Here is a 26,118-nt window from a genome sequence, read left to right on the forward strand (position 1 = left end):
TTCTCTCTCTCCCTACCTGGTAGGCATTCTCTCTCTCTCTCTCTCTCTCTCTCTCTCTCTCTCTCTCTCTCTCTCTCTGCCCTAAAATTAATAAATAAAAATTAAAGAGAATGAAAAAGGATAACACTTCATATCCTGCAGACATTCTAAAGGTGGACAGATTCCAGGACAAATAAAACTCATAAAAGGGACACAAAAAGAATTGGAAAACCAGAATAATTCCTATTGATTAAAGGAATTAAATCAGTAATTAAAAACCTTCTGGAAAAAACAACAACTTTAGGCCTAGACTGAATTTCTGACAAGTTCTACCGAACACTTTGAGGGAGAAATAAAATGAATAAAAAGCATGAACAGTCTTCCGTTCATTTTCTGAAGCTTCACCTGGATACAACAACACGGAGGACAGCAGGAGAGAATTACAGAACAATCTCACTAATGAACACAGAGAAAAGAGCCCAAACAAAACATTAGGAAACCCAACCAGCAATATAGAAAAACTACCTCAGGACAAAGCTGGGTTTGTAAAAAATGACACCAGAGGAATGTAAACCTGTTTTCACATTTGGAATTCAATTACCATGATTCCGAACACTGACATACAAAATGAGCACTCCAACAACCCCTATTCAGCAGTATTCTGGAGGTCCCAGCCACAGCAACATGGGAGATAAAGAAATAAAATGCACAGGAATCGAAAGGAAACAAGCTGTCATTATTTACAGATAGTACAACTGCATATGGTAGAATGTCCAAAATAATCTAAGGTAAAATTAAATTAATCAGAATTTAGCAAAATCATTGTCATAAATCAAATAGAAATTCTAAAGAATGCTTTTTAAGAATATAAAAATAAACATCACAGAAAGACGTATAGGACTTCCAGGGAGAAAAGTATGATATTTACTAAATGAAGATAAATCTATAATAATAAAAGCGTAATATGCTAATTAGACCAGACATCCTCTGGACGTCCTTCTGGATGACCTTCCAGACGACGCTGGGGTTGAGGGAAGCCCGGGTCCCTGGTGCCAGAGGGAAGCCAGTGCCGGCAGCCGGGGGAAGGAAGGCCTGCTCTTGCATGAATTTCGTGCACCCGGCCTCTAGTTACAAAATAAATGGAGAGAAAATTATCCTGTTCACAGACTTGAAGACTCAATACTGTGGAAATGTCTAACAGAATCTAAAATGTATATGGAATTGCCACAGGACAAGAAGACCTAAGCTATTTGGGGAGAATGATAAGGTGGGAAGATCTGCTCTACTCGATAGCAAAATTTCCTAATGTAAAGCTTCGTCATGAAGACTATGTTGCCGACACGAGGCCAGACGAACAGGGCAGTAGAACATACTGGTAACAGAGAGTCTTCCAAAGAGAGCCACACATATGTGGATGCCTGACTGACGACACAGAGGTGAGTGCAGAGATGGTCTCTTCATATGAACACATGCTCACGTGGACCAGGAGACGTATCCTTGCATGTTCACAGCGGCCTTGCTTGCAATGGCCACCAAGTGTCAACACCCAAATGCCCATCAGTAGATGGGTGAAAGCACTGATCTATTCATACAACAGAATACTGCAGAGCAATGGAAAGAAATTACAGCTACACAGAGGAATTCGGCTGAACCTAAAGGAAAAACTGGGTGAAGGAAGCGGACACAGGACACAAACTCTCTGACTTCTGTCATGTATAGGACGTGACAGGCGTGTACAGGCTTCATGCACTGAACGCCTACAAGAAGTCTCTAAGGTCGGTATTATTCTCACCCCTATTTTACTTACAAGAAAACTGAGAAACAGCAAAGATGAAGTCACTTGCTCAAGAGCTCACACAGCTATCAAGTAGCAGAGGCAGGATTCAAACTCAGGCAGCCTGATTTTATTTTTTCTTTATTTAAAAAAATATATATTTTTATTGACTTCAGAGAGGAAGGGAGAGAGAGAGAGAAACATCAATGGTGAGAGACAACCACTGACGGGCTGCCCTACACGTCCCACACTAGGGATGGAGCCCACAACCTGGGCCTGTGCCCTTGATCGGGAATCAAACTGTGACCTCCTGGTTCAGAGGTCAATGCTCAATCACTGAGCCACACCGGCCGGGCTGGCAGTCTGATTTTAGAGTCCATGCACTGTCCCCTTCAAAATGCTCACGTTATAAAGAGGGGAACTTCTGACTGCTGCTCAGGGGTCTGAGTTACTTAATGGAAGATAAGATTACAGGTAAACAAGTACCGTCAGAGTATACCGTAAGGAGGGCTCTGTATAATAAATCGATTTTTATGCCTGTTTTTGGAGACCCCTCCCTCCCTGGGTTCTGCAAAGCTTCCATCCCTACCCCCTCAGGTGACACCTGCGAATACTGCATTGCCGAGGCGGTTTAAATGAATTCTCTGTAACTAAGAAGTTTGCAGATAAATGCTTTAATCCTTGCATATTGCTTGTGGTACTCTCTTGAAGTCTTCTCAAATGATGGATAACCGCTGCCTTTCTTAAATGTCCTCTTTTTCTTTTGACTTTGAAAAAAATATATATTTTAATTGACTTCAGAGAGGATGGAGGAGGGAGAGACAGAAGCATCAGTGATGAGAGAACCATGGATCGGCTGCCTCCTGCACGCCTCACACTGGGGATCGAGCCCGCAACCCGGGCCTGTGCCCTGATGGGGAATCGAACTGTGATCTCCTGGTTCATAGGTCCATGCTCAACCACTGAGCCACACCGGCCAGGCCTCAATGTTCTCTCCAGGCCCCTGGCAGGGATGTCCTCCCTCCACTTTCCCACCTGGCCCTCTCCTACACTGCTGTTGATGTCCTTCACTGACTTTGTACATGCCTGCCCGCCTGCTCCAGCTCCCCACTGTCTCCCCCACCAACCTCCCAGGGCCCAAGAACCTGTGCCTTTCTATGGTCATTTGGACCTACACTGCCAGTTGTTACTATTTAGTCATTGGAAAGACACCTGTCTGGTCTGTACAATTTGACAATAAACAACGCGAAGGCATAAACAGGTCTTTTATTGTTAGCATAACATTCCACATATTGATGAATATTTACAAATATTTGTTGGTGGCAAATTCACTTATAAAAGAGAGAGAGGAGCCACAACCTTTAAAAAAAAATCTTTCCTCCATCTAAACCACTCTATTTTTTTTTTTAATTTTTTAAAAAATATATTTTACTGACTTTCTACAGGGAGGAAGGGAGAGGGATAGAGAGCTAGAAACATCAATGAGAGAGGAACATCAATCAGCTGCCTCCTGCACACCCCCTACTGGGGATGTGCCCGCAACCAAGGTACATGCCCTTGACCGGAATTGAACCTGGGACCCTTTAGTCTGCAGGCTGATGCTCTAACCACTGAGCCACACCGGTTAGGGCCAAACCACTCTATTTTAAAAAATATATTTTTATTGCTTTCAAAGAGGAAGGGAGAGGGAGAGAGAGCTAGAAATGTCAAGGATGAGAGAGAACCATCGATTGGCTGCCTTCCGCACGCCTTCCCCCTTCTCCAGGGATCCAGCCTGCAACCTGGGCATGTGCCCTCGACCAGAATCGAACCCAGGACCCTTCAGTCCACAGGCTGACGCTTTATCCACTGAGCCAAAATGGCCAGGGCTAACCCACTCCATTTTTGTGGGAGGAGTGGTTAGAACCGTGCATATTAGAGTTTCAGTGGAAGGAAGGGGTACATCTTGGAGGGATCCAAACAGTCTTCGTGGAGTAAGCAGCTTCTCAGATGGGGAGAGGGAGGACAGGAGAGGCTGAGAAAAGAGAGTGAGTGAGTGCAGAAGGGACAGGGACTATCACTAGTGAAGAGGAAAGCAGCATCTTAAGGCATTTCTTCTGAGAAGCCAACAGGAAGGCCCGGAGCACTAGGTCGGGAAGGAGTCAACATGTTAGGTGGGCTTGGAGCAGTAGATTGTGGAACATTTAAGGGGCAATCATTTGAGCTAAGCTCTCTTCTCTCAGCTAAACTGTAAACAGGATACGATCAAACCCTTTCAGTATGAACTTGGACAGGGACTAGAGAAGGTACTGACACAGACAGGATTGTTAACTAACGCTATGTAAGCAGATAGAAACGTTCATCTTTTCAATGGGGAAAAGGGTTGTTCACTGTAACAGAAATCTCTATATATAAAAGCCTAAGTAACCGTTATGACCAAACAACCGGTTGACCAGTCGCTATGATGTGCACTGACCACCAGGGAGCAGACGCTCAACCCAGGAGCTGCCACAGGTGGTCAGTGCACTCCCACAGCCAACCTCGCATAGCCAGCCAACCTCCCCTGGTCCCTGCCCCCATCCGGCAGGCCCCCAGGCCCGGCCCCAATCGGGATTAGGCGAGACAGCCCCGATAGGCCCTGATCGCCAGCCAGGCCCAGGGACCCCACCCGTGCATGAATTTCATGCACCAGGCCTCTAGTTCTGATATACTGTCAAAGACATAAGATGCCTGAGCATGTCCCCATATACCTATGTGTCAGTTGAATTTCTGTTGGTGGGAACTGTCTATTCCTGTCCTTGCCCATTTGTGTATGAAGCTTAGTATCTTTCCTCCAATTGGAGTGAGCTCTTTATTTACAGGGTGGGGCAAAAGTAGGCTTACAGTTGTTTGTATGGAAAATAAAACAATAATACATACATAATAATACAAGAATAAACTTGGTGTTTCGAGTACTAGTACTCACAACTCTAAACCTACTTTACCCCCACCCTAAGAATTATATATCAAACTTACAAACTGTTCATTATGTTCTACTCTCCTACTTTGAAAAATATATATTCCTAAGGACCCGGAAAGTTAGGTTTTACAAAAAATTATTGGGTCCTGGCTGGTGTGGCACAGTTGGTTGAGCGCTGTCCTGTGCACCTGAAGGTCGTCAACTTGATGCCCGTCAGGGCACATGCCCAGGTTGCAGAGTTCGATCCCTGGTCAGGGTGCATGGGGGGAGGGGGGAGAGCCGATCACTGTTTCTCTCTCACATCCATGTTTCTCTTTCTCCCTTCCTCTTTCTCTAAAAAATCAATAAAAATATCCTATATAATAAAAGGGTAATACGAAAACTGACCCTAACTGTGGAACAACCAGAATGGCCACTTGACCAGTCACTGTGAGGTGCACTGACCACCTCTCCGTCCCTTCCCATGGCCCGCAGGCTCCGATCGCCCGATGGCAAACGGGGAACCAGGGGTGGGGGGTGGGGCCAGCTGCCAGCAGTTGGGGAAGATGGCCTTGATCACAGGCCAGGCCTAGGGACTGTACCCGTGCATGAATTTCATGCGCCGGGCCTCTAGTGTTTTAATAAAAGAAAAAATTCTTCGGTTCCTCCAACTTTCTCACCAGAACGTGGCATGTTGTGCTATCTGGTCCTTGGCCTGTCCTCTTTTTCAGTCCATCCCCAGCTCCATGCCTAACCATACAGCCTTCCGAGACCATGGTTGACACCCCAAGGTACAAGAGGAGCAGATTTTATAACCACTTAGCAAGGACACTGACTCCTCGTCTTAGAATAGTGTCTTTGGCCAACCCTCCTCTACTCATTCTCACTCTTTAATGCTGGGTCAGTTAAGGTACTTAGTTACAAGAAACAGAAACCAACGCTGGCTGATTTCAGCAGACATGGAGTTTATTAATAGGACACTGGCCTACCCACAGAGAGGTAGGAGGCCTATAAAACCAAGACCGGTGCTCTGTAGCCAGAAACAAAACCCTGGCCCGATCTGATAAGGGCCCCACCGCAGCTTCCCTGGACCAGCTACAGCAGCGTGCATCACTGGCCCTCCTGCTGTAAACTCTGACCTGAGAGTTACACATGGTCCCAGTTGTTGGTCACTAGCTATTATTACATCAGGAGTCATCTGCCCATGTCCTAACTGCCAAGGCGAGCAAAGACAGTGGGGCCTTGACTTACGAGTTTAACTCGTTCTGAGACCGAGCTCATTAAGGAGCTCGTTAACTCAAATTACTCTGTCAACTCAATGCAAAAAATCGGCCGAGAGACAGCTGGTGTCTCAAAAAAATCGTTAATCAGGACACTCATAAGTCAAGGCCCCACTGTGCCTGGCATTTTTAGTGTCTACAGAAAAAGGCAGGCTTTGTCCCCTATCAAGACTCTTAAGAGTCTCCAAACACTGGAAGAAGGTTCACATGTCAGACAGCCAAAAACAATGAGAAATGTCCCCCAACACATGGGTTCTATTCTCAAGTCCACCCTTAACTGCTCAGGGTGGACTTGAGAGCCTGCCATTTCATATTTCTGGGTTGAGAGGACTCCTTAATAAAAGGATGGGATTTGGTTTAGTAATCTCTGAGGTCTCTTGATTGATAACCACAGAATTCCAATTCTTTGAAAACAAAACTGGCTTGAAAGCATTTGCCCCCTCTAAAACTGAGATGTAGCCTAAGATACTGTTTTTCAAGTTGTAGAAGCTGAGGACTGTTCTAATGCCAGTCAGATCTCAAAGATTAATTTGCACCATTTCCAGGGTCCTGTATTTACAACCCTTCTCTGTTTTCCAGGCATTTCTCTTGTCCAGTAGCTTAAAGGACAACAGCGCCTCCTAGTGGATGAGGAAACTGCAGCTACGAGAGAGCGAATCATCCCGAGGTTAGGAGATTGGCTGTTTATGTTGACATGCCTCTCTGTATGGTTTTCTGAAATTCCCAGAAAAGAAAAGAAGATAGTTGGGAGCAACAACTATTAGCCCTCAGTGTTCTCACTAATCCTTATAGCTAAACACCCACCTTCCCAACCTCCAGCATTCATATTTACACACACATATTCTTCCTCCTTCAGTTAAGGTTCTGAAGGGGGGGGAGTGGAGCGGGGCCCCCAGATATAAATCACAATGAGTCACAACACAGAATTTTCCAACTGGAAAAGACTTGTTAGAGGCGAGGAACGGATTAATGGCAGTTGGGACTACAACCTCAGCCTCTTGAGCCTCAGACCCCTGTGTCAGTCCATGCTTCTTGTACACTTTTTTGAAGGACTTGGGTGGGTTGCTGAGGGGATAGTGATATTCCAGTTTTTCAAAGGACTTTTAAAAAAAGACTAAACACCTTCACAAGTGAAGGAAATCTCACGCGTGCTCGCTTCCCCATTGGGCCAAGAGGCAGGCAGGAGCCAAGCTTCCAAGCGATCAAGTTTCTGTTCTCAGCATGAAGTCTACAGAGTTCATCTAAGACCTTGGCTGCTAAATGGCCCCACTTGCCCTAGCCGGTTTGGCTCAGTGGATAGAGCATCAGCCTGCGGATTAAAGGGTCCTAGGTTCGATTCCAGTCAAGGGCACAGGCCTGGGTTGTGGGCTCGGTCCCCCCCCCCCCAGTGTGGGGCGTGCAGGAGGCAGCCAATCAATGATTCTCGCTCATCACTGATGTTTCTATCTCGCTAGCTCTCTCCCTTCCTCTCTGACATCAATAAAAATATATTAAAAAAAGATGGCCCCAGTTATGTTTGCACAGGGTAAAGTGTCTGAAGGCTGGATCCTTGAACTTCTCCCTCTTTTCTACACTACCCTCTGAATCTTTTATCTTCATTAATTCTAAAAAAATAATTGTGCAAATAGTTTACATGCACTTCTTTACCTAATGGATGTATTAGTTCAGCTAGTTTAAGCACATTTTAAAAAACATATTTTTATTGATTTTAGAGAGGAAGGGAGAGGAAGAGACAGAAAGATCAATGATGAGAGAGAATCGTGGATCGGCTGCCTCCTGCAGGCCCCACACTGGGGATGGAGCCCGCAACCCGGGCCTGTGCCCTGACCGGGCATCAAACCGTGACCTCCTGGTTCATAGGTGGACGCTCAACCACTGAGCCACCCTGCTGGGCAGAGCATTTGATCAATTTGTTTATTTTCAAGTTTCTTAGACTTCTGATCTGGTCCCACTGACTTTCGCAGGTGAGAGCCAGGATGGTACCTCTGCCTCGGTTTCCTTTGTCCTATGGCTTTGGGGGTGGGTTAGTAACAGGATTCTCCCTAAGTCTCTCTAGCTCTGCTTCTGCCCCATCTCTCTAGAAGTGCAGCTCGCCCTCACGCCTTCTGTCCATGCAGAGGCCGGCTCCCCAGTGCAGTCCCTGCCTCACCAACAGCAAAGCCCCTGCCAGCCACTGTGCGATTCCCAAGAAACGGTGGCAACCATCACTCAGTCAGTCAACATGTGCAAAAACAAGCACCTGAATTTACCCTCAGCAAAATGGAAACCTGAATTGTTATATTAGAATACACATTTTCAGTTCCAAATTAGATCGCTGTAGTACTTGCATGTATGACACTAACATGGTTACGGGAGAAAGATACTCATCTTGAGCAACTTCATTTAGCTGGACGTCAAAGTCACCATCCATTTCCAGGCACCATCCTGTCATAGGGCTCATCCAGCGACCAGGGACTCTCACTCCTGCTTCCGTACCTCCTTTTCCCAATGATCACATCCTGTTCATCTGAACTCCCAAATATCTTCACATCCTACCCACTTCCTTTCATCTCTACCGACACTGGTCTATCCTCACCACCAATGGAAATATTGTAGCCGTCATTTTCATGTTCTTAAATTAAAAAATAATCAAGGTTTAGCCCGGCCGGCATGGCTCAGTGGTTGAGTGTCGACCTATGAACCAGGAGGTCAGGGTTCGATTCTCGGTCAGGACACATGACCGCGTTGTGGGCTCCATCCCCAGTGTGTGGCAATGATTCTCTCTCATCATTGATGCTTTTCTCTCTCTCTGTCTCTCCCCCTTCCTCTCTGAAATCAATAAAAAATATATTTAAAAACTCTGGGTGTAGGTGTGCTCATTATAACTGTAGCATCACTACTTCTAGGCCCTCTCAGTGGACAGAGCTGGGAAATACATGAATGTGTAGTAGCCCACACATCTATCTGTGTGTACACATGCGTGTATGCACATATATGCACACACACACAAACATATGTATACACACATATGTGTACATATATTAAACTGAATATGAGGTCACACTGCCACCTCCAACTCTAATCCAGCAGCACTCACTGTAGCCTCCACTCTTGCTTATTTGTAACTTGCTTCTCTGACTGATTTGAAACATCTGCATGGTTAACAAATAAATGTACAAAAAATCGAATACCATGAACAAAATGAAGGGGACGAATTTTGGGGAAAATTTGCAAATACATAAAAAAAAAGTAGCTATCCTAAAGTAAATAAAGCATTCTTACAAAATGGCCCAAAGCTAAAGAAAGTGAACAAATGAAAAATGCGTAAAGATACCTTAAACACATTTAGCCACACCAGCAGCAACAACAAAATGCAAAGAGAAACTACCCGTCATTTTGCCTTATCAAAAGGTAAAGATTACCCTGACCGTTTTGGCTCGGTGGATAGAGCGTCGGCCTGCGGACTGAAGGGTCCCAGGTTCGATTCCGGTCAAGGGCATGTACCTTGGTTGCGGGCACATTCCCAGTGGGGAGTGTGCAGGAGGCAGCTGATTGATGTTTCTCTCTCATCAATGTTTCTAACTCTCTATCCCTCTCCCCTCCTCCCTGTAAAAAATCAATAAAACATGTTTAAAAAAAACACAAAATGTAAATATGGATGCACTCACGTACCACTGGTTTGAACATAAAACCAGTGGTACAATCTTTATGGAAAGTCATAGGACCACTGTGGAAGGAATTTTAACTCTATGGCTAGACTGCTGCTACCTGATGTCTCCCATTGAAGACAACAACAACAACAACAAAACAGGATAACAAACTTTCCTGAAGGCATCCAAGTGCTTACATCAGCGGTTCTCAACCTGTGGGTCGCGACCCCTTTGGGGGTCAAACGACCCTTTCACAGGGGTCGCCTAAGACCATCGGAAAACACATATATCATTACATGTTGTTTTTGTGATGAATCGCTATGCTTTAATTATGTTCAATATGTCACAATGAAATTGGGGGTCACCACACCATGAGGAACTGTATTAAAGGGGCGAGGCATGAGGAGGGTTGAGAACCACTGGCTTAGCTCGTCAGGAATGTAGGCTGAGCTCTGCAGAGGATGGAACTCAGAGAGGCCGGGCCAAGCATCAGTCCCTCTTGCCCTGGAAGGGAAAACAAGTCAGAACTCGGGAATCTGCTAAACCACCCCCCACAGGAAGCCAGGACCTGAAGAGCTGGGGATGAACCGGAAGTACCCAGCCCCTTCCCACGCTTGCAATCTGTCTTTATCTCCCTGTGCCCTGGAAATCTAGGCATTGAACCCCAAATAGCCCCCCATGCTAGTGCCTAGGAAAACAAACAAAAGTCCTCTCTGGAGGAAGGAAGCGTGATCCTCGGCCAATATTTTCTGAAATAATTTCCAGCACACAGTCACAATGAATCTGGTACACGAAGGGGTAAGAGATCCTGACCAAGTAGCAGCAAAAAAGACAGACAATATAAACAAAAGCACGGGCCCTTCCTACGCTGAGGTTATCCAGCTCAGATTATTAAATAATGAAGCTTACTATCTCCCAGAACATGAAAGCTGAGTATAAATTTTTCCAAGAAAATGAAAATACAAATATAGATTTGAAAAGGAAAAATGACTGGTTGGCACAATACAGAGAAGAGGGCAGAGGATACATAGAATACATAAGGTATACCTATTTTCTATACTTAATCGGATCATAAAGGCGATGAAAGAAAGGGGTAGAGGCAATATTTGAAGAGATGAGGATAAGGACTGAGCACTTTCCATAACCATGAACTATATCAGGGGTGGGCAAACTTTTTGACTCGAGGGCCACAATGGGTTCTTAAACTGGACCGGAGGGCCGGAACAAAAGCATGGATGGAGTGTTTGTGTGAACTAATAGAAATTCAAAGTAAACATCATTACATAAAAGGGTACGGTCTTTTTTTTTTTTTTTTTTTTTTAGTTTTATTCATTTCAAACGGGCCGGATTCAGCCCGCGGGCCGTAGTTTGCCCATGGCTGAACTATATCAATACACTAATTCAAGAAACTTAAAGAACCTAACGCAGGATTCACACACACACACACACACGCACGGCCCATCACAGAGAAAACTACAGAAAACAAAAACTGAAGAAAACATCATTTTTAATAACGTGAGGGATAAAGACAGATTATTCTCAGAGAAGTGGCAGACTGCTAGCTGACTTCTCAGTATCAGTGGAAGCTAGGAGACAGTAGAATGATATCTGACGGAAAGAAAATGCCAATCTAGAATTCTTTACTCAGTCAATATCCTTAAAGATAAAAGGGGAAATAAAGAACTTCTGAAACCAACAAAAAAAGGAGTTTGTCCACCTAGCAGACTGACACTAGGAAAATGAATCCAGATAAAACCTTAGAGATGCTGAAAGGATAGAGAACAAAGAAAGGAAAAGTATGAGGGCAAATCTAAATGAATAAAAATAATAGAGTGATGTAAATACACATAACTTACACATTTTACATACAAGCATAATTTAAATATATGAAACAATAGCTTATAAGTCAGGGAGGCATTATATGAAATTTATGTGCTCTACAGTGCTTGTACTATTTGGGAAGACAGTAACGGTATCAATATTAAAATATGATGAATTAGGAAGTCATACTGTTATTTCTGGGGTACAAATTAAGATAATGGAGAACAGTGCCTAAACCTCCAAATTAATGGAGGAAAGTGGAGTGATAAGAATATTCAATTGATCCAGATATATCAGGAAGGGCAAGAAAAAGCAACATACATTAAGTGGTACAAATAGAAAGCACATAAGAAGACCATAGATGTAAACCAAACTAACCCCAAACATAATTAAATGGAAATAGATTAAATGCTCCAATTAAAAGAGAAAGACTGATAGCCTAGAACAGGGGTGGGCAACCCCTGGCACGCGTGCCAAACATGGCACGCCAGTAACTTTTGCTGGCACGTGAAACCCTCTCTTATAATCTTCCGTTTACAATTGTGAATCTTTGTTCTCAGTGATGAATTTTGTTAAGTCTCGTAATAGGAGTAGCCTGACGGATGAAAGTAGTAGCTCGTGCATATCTCTGAAGGTCACGAAATAGAAACCTGATGTAAAATCTCTGTCATCAGTGATGCAGCAGCAAAAGCCCCACTGATAATATCAAATGGAGTCATAAAGTTTTCTGTCGGACTGTCCGTGTACATGTATACATTAAAAAATAAATGTATTTTTCATCATCATATACTGTGTTTTTGTCGCTCGAATGAATTTTATTATTTCTTCAAGGTTCTTCACATACGTACACCTTAGGGATATCAAGCAGGCGTAACAAGTTCTCAAAAAATTAGGGTTGGCACGCAGAAGAATTTTGAGTCAGAGATTTTGCTGGTTTTGGCACACACTCACAAAAAGGTTGCCCACCCCTGGCCTAGAATAAAAAAAAAATAACTATATGTCTTTAACAAGAGACACATCTAAAACCCAAGGATACAAAAAGGTTAAAATTAAAAGGAAGGAGGAAAACTCAGAAAATTAAACCCAAGATAGGAGAATGGAACTAATAAGCAGAAGTTACTGAAATGAAAAAGAAACACACAATAAAAAGAATATACGAAGTTAAAAATCGTTGTTTAAAAGACAAATAAAACTAATCAATGTCTGGGAAGACTGAGAAAGAAAAAGAAAAGGTACAAATGACCAGTATCAAGAATGAAAAGATGCTGCAGAGATATTATGAACCACCACATGCCAAAATTGTTTAAAGTTTAGATACAGTTCGCTCATTCCTAGCAAAATAGAATTCACCAGAATGGCACAGTAATAAATGGAGAACCTGAATATTCCTATAAATACTTAAGGAATTGAATCAGTAATAACCTTTCTCACAAAAAAGTCTGGCCTGGATGGGTTTATAGGTGAGTTCTACCAATCCTATAACGAGGGTAAGAAAACAGAGAACACTCCCCAATTCACTTGATAAGGCTAGCATCATCTAGCTATGAACAGCTGAGAGGACAGTATATGTGAAAATTATAGTACAACCTTCTCAGAAATATAGGCGTAAACAGTCTAAACAAAATGTAAACAAAACAAATATAGCCAAAATATAAAAAGGATCATAAGGATTACACAATATAACCAAGTTTGGTTAACCAAAGAATCAATGAAATTTATTGCATTCACAAATTAAAGAAAAATATATCATTTCAACACACACAGAAAAAAGCATTTAATAACAATTCACCATCACTCATGCTTGACAAAGCTGAAGATCAGAAATAAGCAAACAAAACAAAAACCAAACCAACCCCTGCTATCACCATTTTCAGGATGTTAATCCATTGCAGTAAAGACTAGAAAAAGAAATAAAATATAAAAAGAATTGAAAGGAATAAGCAAAATCTTCCTCACCCACAGATGATATGATCAGGTATGCAGACAACCCAAACAATTCTACAGAGAAATTATTGGAATTGCTGAAGCTTGATGAAAAGAAAGGAATACCAAGTCAATACAAGGAAGGAGGGAGAGAGAAACAGAGAGAATGGTCTACCGTTGAAAACAAGTACCTAAGCCATAACCGGTGTGGCTCAGTGGATAGAGCGTGGGCCTGCGGACTGAAGGGTCCCAGGTTCGATTCCGGTCAAGGGCATGTACCTGGGTTGCGGGCACATCCCCAGTGGCGGGGGGGGGGGGGGTGCAGGAGGCAGCTGATCGATGTTTCTCTCTCATCGATGTTTCTAACTCTCTGTCCCTCTCCCTTCCTCTCTGTAAAAAATCAATTAAAAACAAACAAACTAAAACCACATGTACCTAAGAATAAGTCTAACAAAGGATGTGTATACCGTTTGTGGAGGAAAGCATAAAATGCTATTGCAAGAAATCAAACACCTAAATAACTGGGAAGACAACACCATGGTCATGGAATTGGAAGACTCAATATTGGAAACAAGTCAATTATTCTCAAGTTGCTAAAATTTGATATAATATTCAAGGCAAAACCCCTGCAGGTTTTCTCTCTCTGTGTGTGTGTATGGGAACTGACAACCTGATTCTAAAGTGTGTACGGAAAATACAGAGACAAGTATACCCCTCAAGATATGTCTGCAGCTGTAACCGGTTTGGCTCAGTGGATAGAGCGTCGGCCTGCGGACTGAAGGGTCCCAGGTTCGATTCCGGTCAAGGGCATGTACCTTGGCTGCGGGCACATCCCCAGTAGGGAGTGTGCAGGAGGCAGCTGATCCATGTTTCTCTCTCATCGATGTTTCTAACTCTCTCTCTCCCTTCCTCTCTGTAAAATCAATAAAATATATTAAAAAAAAGATATGTCTGCAGGGGAACGAGGTGGAAGGCCCCGCAAACAGGCCAATGGACCAGGATGGAGCCTGGAAACAAGCACACTATACGGACTCTTGGTTTATAGCAAATGCGGTGCGGCAGAGCAGTCTTTTCTGTAATTTTCTTGAGACCACTGACTGTCCACATGGGAAGAAATGAAACGGGACTGCTTCCTCACAGCTGGATGAGAAATATAGGAGGGTAATCTTGATAATCTCAAAGTAGTAAATATTTTTTGTTTTAAAATATACTTTATTGATTTCAGAGAGGAAAGGAGAGGGAGAAAGAGATAGAAACATCCATGATGAGAGAGAATCATGGATCGGCTGCCTCCTGCACACCCCACACCGGGGATGGAGCCCACAACCCAGGCATGTGCCCTGACTGGGAATCAAACTGTGACCTCCTGGCTCATAGGTTGATGCCCAACCACTGAACCACGCCGGCTGCACGTAAAGATTGTAAAAGATGGATAACTGCCCTGACCGGTGTGGCTCAGTGGATAGAACGTCGGCCTGTGGACTGAAGGGTCCCAGGTTCGATTCCGGTCAAGGGCATGTACCTTGGTTGCGGGCACATCCCCAGTAGGGAGTGTGCAGGAGGCAGCTGGTCGATGCTTCTCTCTCATCGATGTTTCTAACTCTCTATCCCTCTCCCTTCCTCTCTGTAAAAAATCAATAAAATATATATTTTTTAAAAAGATGGGTAACACTGAATTACATTATTCAGGGATACCTATTTGGATGGTGAAGATATAAAAGCATGAAAGTGGCGTCTAGACTAAAATGGATTCTGAGAGTGGTAGGGGCTGTGATCAGAAAGGGGAAGGGAAGGGCTTTTGAGATGCTGGCAGTTTTTCAAATTTCTTGACCTGGTTGTAGTTACATGGTTGTTCACTTTGCAATAATCCTTTAAGCTGTATAGTTCTGTGCATGCGTTTTTCTAAATGTCATAGAGCCTATAAAAAGATTAATTCTACGTGTGATGCAGGTGTTTTATGTATTCATATATTCTTTTATCTAATAACTAGCGGCCAGGTCCATGAATTCGTGCACAGGTGGGGTCCCTCTGGGTGGCCTGCAGCTCCTACCTGCCACTCCCGCTCATCCCGGCCCCACTGTGCCTGCCGCGGGCTCATGCCCAATCAGTCCCAATCGGGAGAGGCTCATGTTGCTGCATCAGCATCTGCCAGCCATGAGCCCTACGTCTGGCACCCCCCCCAAGGGGAGTGGCCTGAGGGATCAGGCTGAAACTGGCTCTCCGACATCCCCCAAGGGGTCCCGGATTGCGAGAGGGCACGGGCCAGGCTGAGGGACCCCACCAGTGCACCATCAGGCTGGGGAGGGACCGTGGGAGGGCTCCAGGGCAGGTCCGGCCCATCTTGCTCAGTCCTGATTGGCTGGACCCCAGCAGCAAGCTAACCTACCAATTGGAGCATCTGCCCCCTGGTGGTCAGTGCATGTCATAGTGAGTGATTGAGCAACCTTAGCATATCATTAGCATATTATGCTTTGATTGGTTGCTCAGTTCTGCTGTTCAGTCTATTTGCATATTACCCTTTTATTATATAGGATTCTACTTCTAAAAGCTTATTTTGAGGAAATAAAGCAATCAGGTGTGAACAAGTAATTATAAGAATATTGTTAATTACAACGTTCTTTCTAACAAGGAAAAATGGAAAACAGTGGAAATAGCCAACAACATGTCCCAAGAGGGAAATTATTAAATTAAATATGGCACATGCATAAAGTTTAGACATCTTAATACAGCCATTAACATGTTGTACCTAAAATATTTAATGGTGTAGCAACATGCTTAAAATTATTAAATGAAAAGAACCAGAAAACAAAATTGCATATATAAAATGATCTCAATTTAGTGCAACTGTGATAATGAGTGTAAGTACTACAAGGAATGTCCTGAAGTGTTCACTGTGATTAACTTTTGCAAATGGTATTATTTTTGTCATTATACTTTTCCATAATTTCTAAAGTTTGTATAAACTGCATGTATTGTAAAGGTTGTCAACACTAAAAACTGCTTATAATTTTCATTTTTAAATTAACAAACTACTTTTTTAAAATAAAAGACAGTAAACGGAATCTTCTGCCTATTTTATGTGTACATATTAGTGGTTGAAGATCAGCATTCATATACAAAAAAATTACCAGAGTGACAACTTCAAATACATTTCTAAGACAGCAGGCATCAGAATGTAGTTTGTTTTCAAATATAGCATTCAAAGCTTAAAATCTACTATATACTATAACACCTCAAGCTAAGATTTGTTTTATATAAAAATTGGGACACCTAAAATTTTTAAATGGATGTCAAAATCATACAGTAATTATAGTTAAAAGTTAAAAAAAAAACCAAACTCTGCAATTATTTTTATAGGTAATTATGTGTTGCTTGCAGATCCAGGAATTTATCAACTCAAAACCCTTCTATTTATCTCTATTTTCGTTTGTGCAGAAAAAAAGTTAACAGAGCAGGCCTAAAGTATTATCTTTTAAAAAATATATATTTATATTGATTTCAGAGAGGAAATGAGAGGGAGGGAGAGAGAAACATCAATGATGAGAGAGAATCATGGATCGGCTGCCTCCTGCATGCCCCTTAGGGGATCGAGCCCACAACCTAGGCATGTGCCCTTGACTGGAATCAAACCCGGGTCCCTTCAGTCTGCAGGCCGATGCTCTAACCAGTGAGCAAACCAGCCAGGGCAAGTGCTATTTTTTGAAAAGCTTCCAAGGTTGGCTCTTGATTGGCATCTGGGAATTTGGAGGACTCCCTCCCCTCCTCACTGAAAAGAGGGGCTCACTGTGTCTAAAGCATTTTGTACAAACCGTGTGATTTATCCCGAACACCCGCCTTCTTTCTAGGAGTCTGGAATTTGGTATGCGCCAGGGAGGGGGTGTCTGCATGACCAGCTCCCCATAAAACCCTGGGGTGCCGACTCTCCAGTGAGCTTCCCTGGTTGGCAACAGACCCTTGGAGCTTGTGCCTGGCGACCCTGAACTTCAACCCGTGCCCCCTTTCCTTTTGCTGACTTTGCTTTATAGTCTTTAGCTGTGAATATGACTCTATGGTGAGACTTCTGAGTTCTCTTAGTGAATCATCAAAGCTAGGAGTGACCTGGGGACCCCTGACATCCAGTTCTTAAAACTAAAATGCAGCTAAACATTTAATAGAGAGGTAAAGCTAGTCAAGAGAAATGTTTAATTTGAAAATGTTTATAATCACAGAAGTTTTTTTCTTGTCACTAGTATTTATCAAAGGCCTACACAGGCACCCAGCTACGCCCTATGAGATATCTTATTGAATTACCGTAAGTATCAAGTTTCTAATGCTTACCAGGACCAAACACGACTTCCCAACCACTTCCCATTACCCAGCACTTAAGCAGCATTCAATAAACACGTGCTGAATGAATGAATGGCCGTTTATATCATTACCCATAAAAACCAAAAACCGAAGATCAGACTAGCTCCAATATGTACACATAAAATATCTACACATCTTCATATAAATTAAAATGATACAGGCCAGATTTTTCTTGCCTGATATGAAAAAAATACATTTTCCTCTAAGTGGCAAGTTTGTCGATAAATACTAATCAATTCTACTCTATCAGTAGAAATGAATTTCACAAAAACTCCCATCCCAAGCGTAAACACCAGACCGAAAGAAAATTAACTAAAATAACAAATAAAAGCGCCTTCGGTCTATTTATCTCTGTTGTGAGCTCAAAAATACAAACTGCTAATATTGTTTTAAAACATACAAACTACTGTTTTCATGTCAGACGCCTGAAATCCATATTTAATTACTGTAAAACTCTCCCCGTGGTCTATGTAATCATTCTATAATAAGATAATTGATATTCCTTGGCTAGCCAATTTAGGATTTACAGCTTAACTCAAGTTATCAGACACTACTAAAGACAAACTGTGAGTTAGAAATACGCATGTAATCTAGGGTGTGTGTGTGACACAATACAGCCCGTCTTTACATTTGAACCTACATTTTAAAATCTGTTTCAGCACATTGCAATAGATAAGTGTAATCCCAAAGCCATGGATATAATGCAGACACATGTAGGTTTCCAACAAACTAACTATGTGTGCTGGGAAAAATGACAACATGGTGTCTGAGTAGTGTGACCCCCTACTTTAAAGGTCAATCATCTCTTGACCTCCTGCTTCTGGACCCACATTTGTTGAAACTGAGTATCTAGGGGTGGGGACTGGGTGGGTACATGTTTGTTTCACAGGCTCTGCTCAGGACTTTCCAATGCTGAATTTTGAAGTCTACTGCTCTAATCTTTCCCAGCCTTAAAATTCTGGTTCAGCGAGTTTCTGTATTCGAGCATGCTTTCCAGTGGTTCTCAACCTTCCTAATGCCGCGACCCTTTAATACAGTTCCTCATGTTGTGGTGACCCCCAACCATAACATTATTTCCGTTGCTACTTCATCACTGTAATGTTGCTACTGTTATGAATCGTCATATAAATATCTGCTATGCAGGATGTATTTTCATGGTTACAAATTGAACATAATTAAAGCATTGTGGTTAATCACAAAAACAATATGGAATTATATATGTGTTTTCCGATGGTCTTAGGCGACCCACAGGTTGAGAACTGCTGCTTTAAATGGATAAACCATTTGTAATATAGTGGGTATATTACAGGATTTTCTAACATGATTAGGCCATATAATTTCATGACTTCAGTTTAGGACAAACCAGGGACAAAGACAGATATAGATATCATAATAGGAACCCACTGAATCCGGCCAGCAAGGCTCAGTGGTTGAGTGTGTTGACCTATGAGCCAGAAGGTCATGGTTCGATTCCGGTCAAGGGCACATGCCCAGGTTGTGTGCCCCATCCCTGGTAGGGGGTGTGCAGGAGGCAGCTTATCAGTGATTCTCTCTCATCATTGATGTTTTTATCTCTCTCTCCCTCTCCCTTCCTCTCTCTCTGAAATCAATAAAAATATATTAAAAAAAGACAAATTCACTGATAACCCAAATATATTGTTTGGTTTAGCAAAGTCAACTGAGCTTACTTCATTTGTTTCCCCTTCCTTGTCCACTCTGTATGGGTAGGGATCCGTATTATGCAGAATTTGAGCAATGAGCCTCTGAGTGCTGGAAGTAATTAATTCTATTCTGTTACCAGAAACACGGAACTAATTCTGGACTAACTCCTGGATGTGCAGCTAGATAAGCAATCTCTTGCCTCGCCAGTAGGTGGAGGCACACACAAACTCACTGCTTTGCTCTTTGATCCACGGGACCTTAAATCTTACAGTAATGAATGGTTTTGATTGTCTGTTTGCTTTCAACCCAGGAGATCAGCGAATGCAAAAAACTTGGGTGAATTTATGAAAAAGCATGACAGAATTTTATATTTCTATTTTGTTTCTGATCCTTTTGAGAAATAACGAAGTAATTTGACCTACGGGTTTATAATTTACTTCCAGATCCCTAGAGCTAATAAAACACTTCTAAATTTAGAAATAGGTCCTTTAGAATTCATGTTCAATCAGGGGAAACGGAACATCAATTGAATATATATTAAGGCATTATGATTGATTTTGCTAGATGTGATAATATTGTTTCGGTTATTTAAAAAAAGTAATACTGCCCTAGCTGGTTTGGCTCAGTGGATAGAGCGTCGGCCTGCGGACTGAAGGGTCCCAGGTTCGATTCCGGTCAAGGGCATGTACCTGGGTTGCCGGCACATCCCCAGTGGGGGGTGTGCAGGAGGCAGCTGATCAATGTTTCTCTCTCATTGATGTTTCTAATTCTCTGTCTCTCTCCCTTCCCCTCTGAAAAAAATCAATAAAATATATTAAAAAATATAGAACAGTAATACTGTCAGAAGGACAGACAGGAGAGCTCACAGTTGAAATGGCGCTGCTTAGAAACCTCCAAGAGATACAGGAGACATCAGTACAGGTGAGTAGGAAAAGAATAGCGCAATGCTGCCAATGGTGGAAGCTGGGTGACAGGTACACTGACTTTCATTATGGCATTCTCTTTATTTTAAAGTTCCCCGAAAGGTAAAAAATTTCCAAATGGAAATTCATGTTTGAGTGATTTGGGTTAACACTGGGATCAGGTGTTATTGGGACTGGTAAATAGGCAATTTTATTTTATTATTTATTTACTTATTTGATATGTTTTTATTGACTTCAGAGAGAGGAGGGAGAGAGGGAGAGAGGGAGAGAGGGAGAGAGAGAGAAATCAATGATGAGAGAGAATCATTGATCGACTGCCTCTTGCACGCCCCTTACTGGGGATCGAACCTGTAACCCAGGCATCTGCCCTGACCCGTATGTGCCCTGACTGGGAATGGAACCGTGACCTCCTAGTTCATGGGTCGATGCTCAACTACTGAGCCACACTGGGTTGGCATATGCAATTTTAAGGAGGTCTCATCTCAGTATAGAGCCATTGATGAATTACTTCAGTCAACTGAGCTACATAAAATCTCATTCAGATTCAACGCTGAGAAACTAACAGTAAGCCATACTGAAAACAATACCTTAGAGCTATGGAGCATGTTACCATTTTATAAAAAGGAAATTCAGAGTTTTCCCACCAACTTCTCATAACCTTATGAATATTTATTTAAAGGTAAGACACTTCGTCTCTAAAAGACTTGGCCAAAGTCACATAATTACTAGAAGGGACATAGTTGGGAGAGTAAAACAAGTTCTATGACACCAAAGACCATTTTACCTTTACAGGCACTTAGATCCTTGTGACACAAACAGCAGGCAGGATGAAATTTCAGCACATTTTTATATTTGGCTTTCTATGCTCATTACTTTATAGTATATGAGAAAACTGATTTTTTCATTTCCTCAGTGAATAAAAATGTGGACAGAAACATATTTCTTGAATAAAGAATAAAATTTAACCAGAGAAGGTGACTAAAAGGATTATAATGTCTCCCTGGCCGGTGTGGCTCAGTGGTTGGGGCATCATCCCGTGCCCCGAACGGTGGCCGGCTCAATTCCCAGTTGGGGCACGTGCCCAGGGTGTGAGTTTGATCCCTGGTCAGGGTGCATGCGGGAGGCAGCCAAGCAATGTTTCTCCTCCCCTTCCTCTCTCTAAAATCAATTAAAAGGGGAAAAACAGAATTATAGTATCTTAAAAGAGGTCCCGTCCAAAATTAAAACCTTAGCTTCAGCCCCTTGGATGGCCCAGCTTCAGCGCAGTGTTTCTAGTGGAGAAGGCATGTTCTGCGGGACAGTGAGTCTCTTCATCAGAGGCCTTCTTTGCTTAGAGGTGAGATCTACCTGCCAGTTGTTTGTTTTTTGTTGTTGTTTGTTTGGTTTTTTAAATATATATTTTATTGATTTTTTTCAGAGAGGAAGGGAGAGGGATAGAGAGTTAGAAACATTGATCAGCTGCCTCCTGCACACCCCCCACTGGGGATGTGCCCGCAACCCAGGTACATGCCCTTGACCGGAATCGAACCCAGGACCCTTCAGTCCACAGGCTGACGCTCTATCCACTGAGCCAAACCGGTCAGGGCCACCTGCCATTTGTTGATTCTAGTTATAACCCTGACCCTGCACTGAATAACTGTAGAACCCTCTTGCAGAGGACAATCTTTCAAATCACTGAAGGCTTCCATTATGTTCTACCACAGGCTTCTGCCCTGAGGACTCTTTTAGCAAAAAGAAAAAGAAAACCAATCGATTCTTGGCCAACGAACGCCTCCCAATCTTTCCAATGGCCTTTCCATGCCAGTGATCTTTGAACTGGGACCCGAGTCTCTCTCTGGTACCCAAAGTCCTTCCCAGGGACGAGGGGATTTGTAAGGCAATCAATTTCCCTATCTGCCTTTTCCACGGTTTGGTCTGAGAACAAGTGTGTGGTCTGCTGACTGTCCTTTTACGTCCTTTTACGTCTGCGCTCACAGGAACACATCTCAAGGGCCAAACCACTCACCTACCCTGAGAAACCTACCTCGCTTCTAAGAGACAACTGGGAAATGGGATGCAAATCTCCTGAGGGGAGGAGAGAGCCTTGAGAGTAAAACAGAGAACGTAAGAAAGGGGAGCCCAGCCGATGTGGCTCAGTGGTTGAGCGTCAAAGCAGGAACCAAGAGGTCACCGGTTCAATTCCCAGTCAGAGCACCTGCCTGGTTGCAGGCTCAATCCCCAGTAGGGGGCGTGCAAGAGGCAGCCAATCGATGATGTTTCTCTCTCATCATTGATGTTTCTCTCTCATCATTAATGTTTCTCTCTCATCACTGATGTTTCTATCTCTCTTTCCCTCTCCCTTCCTCTCTCTCTAAAAGCCAATAAAAACAGATTTAAAAAAAAAGCAAGGGGAGAACCACCTTATTTCATCCAGACAATATAATCATGGCAAAGCCTGGTCCATTTTAGAACTAGAAACAAATAGCAACATGATTGTCACAGAGATGTCTATTCGCACTTGAAGTTTCTTTGAAAAATGAAGTCAGATTCTTTTCTGTCAGAAAGCGAGTCTGGTTTGGCTCATTTAGTTCACAGAGCAGATAGAAATTGAGAAAACGGGGCGGCTCTACAGTTGTTGTTTTTTTAAATATATATTTTATTGATTTTTTACAGAGAGGAAGGGAGAGGGATAGAGAGTTAGAAACATCGATCAGCTGCCTCCTGCACACCTCCCTCTGGGGATGTGCCTGCAACCAAGGTACATGCCCTTGACCGGAATCAAACCCGGGACCCTTCAGGCCGCAGGCCGATGCTCTATTCACTGAGCCACTCCGGTTAGGGCGGCTCTACAGTTTTGAAGAAAACATATTTAAAGGAATATACGAAACTGAAAATTACAACCTCACAACAAAAGTTGTTATATATCAACTTAAGACTATGTGAGGAGGACCTGGCTGGTGTGGCTCATTTGGTTGGGCGTCGTCTGGGCGTCACCCTGTGAACCAGGAGGTCACTGGATCGATTCCTGATCAGGACACATGCCTGGTTTGCAGGCTAAATCCCCAGTAGGGGGCGTGCAGAAGGCAGCCGATCAATGTTTCTCCCACTCCCTTCCTCTCTCTCTGAAAAATCAATAAACTGCCCTAGCTGGTGTGGCTCAGTGGATAGAGTGTTGGCCTGTGGACTGAAGGGTCCCGGGTTTGATTCCAGCCAAGGGCACATGCCTGGGTTGTGGGCTCGATCCCCACTGTGGGGCGTGCAGGAGGCAGCCGAAACATGATTCTCTCATCATTGATGTTTCCATCTCTCCTTCCCTCTCCCTTCCTCTCTAAAATCAATAAAATATATTTTTAAAAAATCAATAAACTTATTAAAAAATCAGTGAGGAGGTACACAGTTTTCAAAATTCTTTCAGTGGGTTTGCCAACAAAGGTTTTGAAGGCTGTGACTCGATGACAGAATTTCTAGGTTCTTTCCCACTCTGGTTATCCGCTTACTACGAAGATGCGGGAGGAATGAGCAGTACACAATTCAGCGGGAGTGTGGTTTGCTTCTGAATACTATGTACTGGTAACTAGTCTAGTCAAAGGTTCCACTCAGGGCTGTTTAGTTGCAACAACTAACTAAAACGCTTACATCCTTTTCACCTAAGCAGTTCCAACCAAAGCCACAGTGAACTCGCACCTACAGATTTGCATGCGTGTGTTGATATTAAATTAGGCCTTAAATGTCATCAGCTGCTTTGCTGCAAACTTGTGAAATATTTTCAAATTCTGATCTGGATCGTCAATGTATGAGCGAGCCCTGTGTGGGAGTAGCTTTTGACCCAGTTCCCAGTGATCGCTGCCTCCTGGTATGCACGCCCTTGCGCAAGCTCTTCCCCTCGTGTGTGGGCTGGATCCAGTGCCGTGTTTCTAACCAACAGAATATGGCAGGCGGGCTGCTGAGAGATTTCTGCGATTAGGTTACAAGATTGACTTCAGTTTTTTTAACGTATATTTTTATTGATTTCAGAGAGGAAGGGAGAGGCGGAGAGAGCTAGCAGCATCAGTGATGAGAGAGAATCAGCAATGAGGAGAGAATCGTGGATCCGCTGCCTCCTGCATGCCCCCTACCGGGGATGGAGCCCTCCACCCGGGCATGTGCCCTGACCAGGAATTAAACCGTGACCTCCTGGTTCATAGGTCAACGCTCACCCACTAGGCCACGCTGGCCGGGCTTGACTTCAGCTTAGTGCATACCCTTGTCCACTTGCTTGCTCACTCTGAGCTGCCCCATGGAAGGACCCAGTTACAAGGAGCCTGGGGCGGATGAGGCCAACAGCTCCTGGGGAAGGAGGCCCGCAGTCCCATAGCCTGCTGCCAGCAACTGAGTGAGTGAGTTTGGGAGCAGATCTATCCCCACTGGAGCCTTCAAATGACTTCAGCCCCGGCAACTCCTGGATTACTACCCTGCGGGAGACCCTAATCAAAGTCACTGATTAGAACTTGAACAGAAGAGGGATGGTGTCCCATAAAGGATATGAACTCCGGACACAATCATCCGAGCAGCTGTAAAATCACCCAGCTGTCCCAGCCTCAGCCCGCATTTCTCCATCTTATTGACAATAATTGTGAGAAATGCGTCAAGGGGCGGATTGAAATCAAGATACACTGTGATCTGCAGACTTTCCTTGCGATGCTGGTGATTGTATCAAATGAGGAAGTGAAGTGTGTTATCACTCTTTAGTTGCTAGCGAGGCTGGCTACATGGAGGCTTGCACTGCCTTCCCACTCCTCCTCACTAAGACTCCTATGATCCGAATGTTCTATTTTGGGGCCTCCTATCTCTCTGAACTCTTGCTTTTTAAAGCCTCTTCTGCAAAGAATGCAAAAAATGTGAGGGGAACTAGACAGGACCAACTTCTGTTCCCTCAGCACTTCGAACCTTAAAATGAGACCATGCTTCTTCTCTTACTACTTCAGGTCTTTCTAAAGCAGTGGTTCTCAACCTTCTGGCCCTTTAAATACAGTTCCTCATGTTGTGACCCAACCATAAAATTATTTTCGTTGCTACTTCATCACTGCCATGTTGCTACTGTGATGAATCGTCATGTAAGTATCTGATATGCAGGATGGTCTTAGGCGACCCCTGTGAAAGGGCCGTTCAACAGCGAAAGAGGTAGTGACCCACAGGTTGAGAACCACTGTAAGAGATGAGTTCACAACTGTTCTTCAATTTTAAAAGAAGGTATTAGCGTTATCCTAAACCAATGTGGCTGAAAACTTTAACCCTCAAAAAAAGACAGAATGTACACTCACAATTCAAAGACCATGTAAAGCATTCCATCTGAGCTATATGTCTCCAATAACTCTACAATGTGGGGGTGCTTCAGCATGTGACAGATACTGGCTTCCCGCTTTAGATCTGAAAAGCAAACACACAACATACTTTGTTAGGTAGGAACCAAAGACAATCAGAGTGAATAATGAATGAATGGATATGATCTATGGTAACATGAAGACTTCTCTAACTACAGAGATGAAATCCCCCATTTAAGCTAAGCCTAACTTTTCACCCTTTACAATCTTTGACACTATAACTTTTCTATGTCTTCTGCCACCTTAAATCTATATACATTATAGAGCCAGCTATTAATAAAAAAAAATGTAGATAGCACAAATAAATACATTCCCCAAACTCTTAAAATCAAGTTTTGAAATTCACAATTCTTTCTTAATCTGCTAATAAGTAACTCAATTTGCTGTTTTAAATTTAACTTCTTTTGCTTAGTTTTCCCTAAAGTGGATAAGAATATGCTGTCTATTCTTTAGCCCCGTGGTCGGCAAACTGCAGCTCGCGAGCCACATGCAGCTCTTTGGCCCCTTGAGTGTAGCTCTTCCAC

At 43.2% G+C, this 26,118-nt stretch overlaps 1 protein-coding gene across 11 annotated transcripts in view; it reads right to left on the reverse strand.

The window, feature by feature from the left end:
* CASK (calcium/calmodulin dependent serine protein kinase) overlaps positions 1-26,118 on the reverse strand; it is a 277,352-nt gene that overhangs the window by 150,379 nt on the left and 100,855 nt on the right. For all 11 annotated transcript variants that reach the window (XM_059679502.1, XM_059679504.1, XM_059679506.1 and 8 more), the window contains exon 3: positions 25,535-25,640. In XM_059679502.1, coding sequence (XP_059535485.1) covers positions 25,535-25,640 — 106 coding nt within the window. The remainder of the gene's footprint in view (positions 1-25,534; positions 25,641-26,118) is intronic.

This window comes from Myotis daubentonii, chromosome X, assembly GCF_963259705.1.
Source record: "Myotis daubentonii chromosome X, mMyoDau2.1, whole genome shotgun sequence".
Classification (NCBI taxonomy): domain Eukaryota; kingdom Metazoa; phylum Chordata; class Mammalia; order Chiroptera; family Vespertilionidae; genus Myotis; species Myotis daubentonii.